Source organism: Hesperophylax consimilis, unplaced genomic scaffold, assembly GCF_061612785.1.
Source record: "Hesperophylax consimilis isolate HC1 unplaced genomic scaffold, BYU_Hcon_1.0 scaffold_39, whole genome shotgun sequence".
Lineage (NCBI taxonomy): Eukaryota > Metazoa > Arthropoda > Insecta > Trichoptera > Limnephilidae > Hesperophylax > Hesperophylax consimilis.
In genome coordinates this window covers 330,003-336,002 of record NW_028301269.1, presented here as the reverse complement: position 1 = coordinate 336,002, position 6,000 = coordinate 330,003, and the positions used below count along the sequence as shown (strand labels likewise).

Below are 6,000 nucleotides of genomic sequence, written 5' to 3'. Positions count from 1 at the left end.
AGTTGATGGTCAGACGGGCAGACGCAGCTTATGGCCACATCACACTCTCCACCCAGGGGGTGTAGTGGGCCACGCGGAGGAACAGTTGATGGTCAGACGGGCAGACGCAGCTTATGGCCACATCACACTCTCCACCCAGGGGGTGTAGTGGGCCACGCGGAGGAACAGTTGATGGTCAGACGGGCAGACGCAGCTTATGGCCACATCACACTCTCCACCCAGGGGGTGTAGTGGGCCACGCGGAGGAACAGTTGATGGTCAGACGGGCAGACGCAGCTTATGGCCACATCACACTCTCCACCCAGGGGGTGTAGTGGGCCACGCGGAGGAACAGTTGATGGTCAGACGGGCAGACGCAGCTTATGGCCACACCACATTCTCCACCCAGGGGGTGTAGTGGGCCACGCGGAGGAACAGTTGATGGTCAGACGGGCAGACGCAGCTTATGGCCACACCACACTCTCCACCCAGGGGGTGTAATGGGCCACGCGGAGGAACAGTTGATGGTCAGACGGGCAGACGCAGCTTATGGCCACACCACACTCTCCACCCAAGGGGTGTAGTGGGCCACGCGGAGGAACAGTTGCTGGTCAGACTGGCAGACGCAGCTTATGGCCACACCACACTCTCCACCCAGGGGGTGTAGTGGGACATGCGGAGGAACAGTTGATGGTCAGACGGGCAGACGCAGCTTATGGCCACACCACACTCTCCACCCAGGGGGTGTAATGGGCCACGCGGAGGAACAGTTGATGGTCAGACGGGCAGACGCAGCTTATGGCCACACCACACTCTCCACCCAGGGGGTGTAATGGGCCACGCGGAGGAACAGTTGATGGTCAGACGGGCAGACGCAGCTTATGGCCACACCACACTCTCCACCCAGGGGGTGTAGTGGGCCACGCGGAGGAACAGTTGCTGGTCAGACTGGCAGACGCAGCTTATGGCCACACCACACTCTCCACCCAGGGGGTGTAGTGGGACATGCGGAGGAACAGTTGATGGTCAGACGGGCAGACGCAGCTTATGGCCACACCACACTCTCCACCCAGGGGGTGTAGTGGGCCACGCGGAGGAACAGTTGATGGTCAGACGGGCAGACGCAACTTATGGCCACACCACACTCTCCACCCAGGGGGTGTAGTGGGACATGCGGAGGAACAGTTGATGGTCAGACGGGCAGACGCAGCTTATGGCCACACCACACTCTCCACCCAGGGGGTGTAGTGGGCCACGCGGAGGAACAGTTGATGGTCAGACGGGCAGACGCAACTTATGGCCACACCACACTCTCCACCCAGGGGGTGTTGTGGGACATGCGGAGGAACAGTTGATGGTCAGACGGTCAGACGCAGCTTATGGCCACACCACACTCTCCACCCAGGGGGTGTAGTGGGCCACGCGGAGGAACAGTTGATGGTCAGACGGGCAGACGCAACTTATGGCCACACCACACTCTCCACCCAGGGGGTGTAGTGGGACATGCGGAGGAACAGTTGATGGTCAGACGGGCAGACGCAGCTTATGGCCACACCACACTCTCCACCCAGGGGGTGTAGTGGGCCACGCGGAGGTGCAGTTGCTGGCAGCTGGCACCCTCTTTCTCGTAATTCAAGAACCACCCTACCAGCAGCTGGGTGCAGGCCACTCTGCCACCGTTGCTGGCTGTGAGGTAGTATTCACTGTAGGCCTGCAATGCACACATTAGAGTCAGACAATGAGGAATATAAGCAGGAATATCCCTTTGTGCAGTGAAAAGCTCGGTAGCATTAGTGGACAGCGCGGCACAACAGCCGCCCACAAGGTAATGGGAGGTATTCTGCCCGTGGTCAGTAAGTACACAGTAATTCACACGGGAGTCATTCTCAACAATCAAAGTTTTGCAGTTTTGTTTAACATTTTAGCATATTTATACTTGGTCTAATTTACTGATTTTGCTAAAAAAACTTGTTCTGTATTATCTGTTATAAACAGTTTGTAAAAATAGTAATCTTCACAGTTGATTAATCAATCAGTCAAACTTAGCCAATATTAGTGACATTGTCAAACAACGTGACGGTTAAACTAAATATGGCTTAAATTTGAAACAATGATTATAAAATACACGCTTAGGACGGGTTGTTACACAGAATTTCAAGGATTCATCAAATTTCAAAGTTAATTTTCTAGTTCTGCAAATGTTCTATCCAAGTTCTGTTACTTATTCAGTTTTGCGAAGCAACTAATCAATAATGATATAACAATAGAACATAGATAGAACCTTCACAGAACTTGAAAATTAACTTTTAACAACTAACTGGCCCTTATACTTTTTAAATCACTTTAATTTATGTTAGTCTGTAATTTGATAAAATGGAGAATTAAATTAAAAATAATATAATCAGTACACTACTTATTTTAAAGATACAGAATATCAGAATAAAGAATTCATTTTTGTGCAGTACTGTTGGGTTACTTCGGGGTAAGAGGGAACTGTGGGAGGGTGTTTCAAACAAATACTGTCGAGGTCGGTGCGCAAAAATACATTCAAATGTGTGCTCTAGATAAATTAGATGCACGGTGTCCGGAAACACGCACGTACAAGCGGGAAACTTGTAAATCTACATCATCTAGAGAAGCCATTATGTTTTATCTTCGGCAACCAAAGGGGTATAAAACTTTTAGAGCAGGAAGTACGCTTAAGTGCATTTTATAACAGCTGATATTAGAGCAGGCTGTACGCTTAAGTGCATTTTATAAAAGCTGATATTAGAGCAGGCTGTACGCTTAAGTGCATTTTATAAAAGCTGATATTAGAGCAGGCTGTACGCTTAAGTGCATTTTATAACAGCTGATATTAGAGCAGGCTGTACGCTTAAGTGCATTTTATAAAAGCTGATATTAGAGCAGGCTGTACGCTTAAGTGCATTTTATAAAAGCTGATATTAGAGCAGGCTGTACCCTTAAGTGCATTTTATAACAGCTGATATTAGAGCAGGCTGTACGCTTAAGTGCATTTTATAACAGCTGATATTAGAGCAGGCTGTACGCTTAAGTGCATTTTATAACAGCTGAAATTAGAGCAGGCTGTACGCTTAAGTGCATTTTATAACAGCTGATATTAGAGCAGGCTTTACGCTTAAGTGCATTTTATAACAGCTGAAATTAGAGCAGGCTGTACACTTAAGTGCATTTTATAACAGCTGATATTAGAGCAGGCTGTACGCTTAAGTGCATTTTATAAAAGCTGATATTAGAGCAGGCTTTACGCTTAAGTGCATTTTATAACAGCTGAAATTAGAGCAGGCTGTACGCTTTTTTTTTTTTTTTTTTTTTATATTTACTCCACACAGGAGGCCCAGAAGAAAATAATTTCCCTCGGGGCCTATGTCATCTTTGGGGATGCTGTGTGGAGGGTCTTTTTTTGGAGAGGAAGGAGTGAACATGGGTCTTGAAGAGTCCCATGTTGTAGGAGGGAGGAAACACAGAGGCCGGCAGTTCGTTCCACAGCCGAGCTGTTGAACTTAAGAACGAATCGTAGAAGCGACCCGTTCTCATGTGACAAGTGTCAACTGTGTACAAATGTTGGGCGCGCGTTTGGCGTGTATCCCGACTACGCACCGGTGCCGAAGGGATCAATGACGCTAGTTCCTCAGAGCATCTTCCATTGTAATACCGATAGAACAAGGACAGCATACCTACCTGACGCCTGTGCTCTAAAGATTGCAGTCCGTTTGTTAAGATTGGGGAATCTATCAAACGGACCGCCCGTTTCTGCACAGAGTCAAGGGTTTTTTTCAGGTATTTTGGGGCTCCAGACCAGAGATGGCTGCCAAATTCGACAGTAGGGCGCACTTGCGATTTGTACAGGGTGAGCAGTTGTGTACTATTAAAGTATCTGCGGGCCCTGTACAGTACGCCCAGCTTCTGAGAGGCCAACTTTACTCTGGCTTCGATGGAGCCCCCGTACCTGAGCTGGTCACTTATAGTTACACCAAGCATATCAATGGAAGGCCTGTTCGGAAGATTGCTTCCGTTGAAGGAGACTAGATTATCATTTGGATCCCTTTTAGACGTAATCAGACAGGATTGGGTCTTTGAAACATTAAATTCGACGAGATTATTTTTACCCCAGGAGGAAATACTCTCGAGATAACCGTCCATTCTCTGCTTCAAAGCCCTCCGAGCCGTTGGAGTTTGTGTGCCCTTTGGGGGCTTGTCAAACAAAAAGCTATCATGAACTGTACTGTCATCCGCGTAACAATGAATCGGTGCACATGTCAAAAGGTCATTGATGTGCAACAAAAACAAAGTCGGAGACAGAACCGATCCCTGTGGGACGCCAGCATTTATGGAGTGCGAGGAAGAGGTGAAACCGTCAGCAACCGCCTGAATCGACCTATCCCTTAAAAAGTCAGCAATCCACGTACACAGGGATGCGGGAAGTCCGTAAGAATGCAATTTGTTGACAAGTCCTCGGTGCCAGACCCGGTCAAAGGCCTTGGATATGTCTAGTGCGACCGTTTGGGTCTCACCGTGACGTTCCAGGCACCGCCCCCAAACATGCGTCACATACGCGAGAAGATCACCGCACGAGCGGTTCCGCCGGAATCCGTATTGACGGTCGTTGATAATTTTGTTCTTCTCGAGGTATGTGAGCAGTTTGTCGTTGATCACACGTTCCATCACTTTGGACAGAACTGATGTGATCGCTATGGGGCGGTAGTTGGCCGGGTTGGAGCGGTCACCTTTCTTGGGAATAGGGTGAATTACCGCTTTTTTCCAACCAGAGGGCACAGTGCCACACTTCAGGGACATTTTGAAGAGCTTTGTCAAAACTGGAACTATTTCCGCAGCACACCTCTGCAATACCAGGGCAGGTATTCCATCAGGTCCACTAGCTTTGTTAACATCGAGCCCCCGTACGACGTGGAGTACATCCCGATGCCGGATCCTCAGCTTTTTCATATAGAAGCCGCAGTGAGGAACCGACGGCGGAACAGCACCCCCGTCGTCGAGGGTCGAGTTTTCCGCAAACATTTTCCCTAATAAGTTAGCCTTTTCGGTGGCGGTGTTTGCTAGTGAGCCGTCAGGTCTGGTAAGAGGTGGCAAACTGGGTTTGCAAAAATTTCTACCTATTGAGCCCGCAAGCGACCAGAATGCTCTGCTGCCATGCGGGCAGGCAGCCAGCTTTTTGCTGATCTGCAGGTCGTGTTCGAATTTTGACCTATTGATGATTCTCTTGCATTCCTTTGCCGATTTGTTGTATGCTGATCTGCTTTCGGGCGTTCGAGATGTGTTGTAGGCTCGGTAAGCCGCGTTTTTTCGTCGGACTGCTTCGGAGCATTGTCGACTGAACCACGGCTTTGAGCCCACACCAGTTTCTTTAGTAGTCGATTGTATGAAGCCATCCATCGCCGATTTGATGACTTCACCAATCTCCTGGGCACATCTTGAAGGGTCCGAAGTCCGAAAACAAACAGCTGACCACGGAAAAGCGTTGAAATGGGCCCGCATACCGAACCAATCTGCTGACCTATAGTGCCACACTTTTCTCCTCAGCCTCTCATTGGTTGGTCTGAGGCTAACGGGGATTGATGTCGTCACTAGGCAGTGGTCAGATGATCCCAGAGGCGCTGTGACGTCAATCTTATAACCGTATGGCACAGTAGTTAAGAATAGGTCTAACAGATTGGAGCGGTGAGTCTGGTTTTAAGTGCATTTAAGTGCATTTAACGCTTAAGTGCATTTTATAACAGCTGATATTAGAGCAGGCTTTACGCTTAAGTGCATTTTATAACAGCTGAAATTAGAGCAGGCTGTACACTTAAGTGCATTTTATAACAGCTGATATTAGAGCAGGCTGTACGCTTAAGTGCATTTTATAAAAGCTGATATTAGAGCAGGCTGTACCCTTAAGTGCATTTTATAACAGCTGATATTAGAGCAGGCTTTACGCTTAAGTGCATTTTATAACAGCTGATATTAGAGCAGGCTGTACGCTTAAGTGCATTTTATAAC

General features: G+C 48.3%; 1 protein-coding gene across 2 annotated transcripts in view; it reads right to left on the bottom strand.

Moving 5' to 3' along the window:
• Positions 1–996: 996 nt before the first annotated feature.
• The window catches only part of LOC149408993 (transmembrane protease serine 9-like), a 94,149-nt gene continuing 89,145 nt past the window's right edge, over positions 997–6,000 (bottom strand). For both annotated transcript variants that reach the window (XM_089650239.1, XM_089650240.1), the window contains one exon: positions 997–1,690. In XM_089650239.1, coding sequence (XP_089506365.1) covers positions 1,523–1,690 — 168 coding nt within the window. In that variant the 3' untranslated portion in view covers positions 997–1,522. The remainder of the gene's footprint in view (positions 1,691–6,000) is intronic.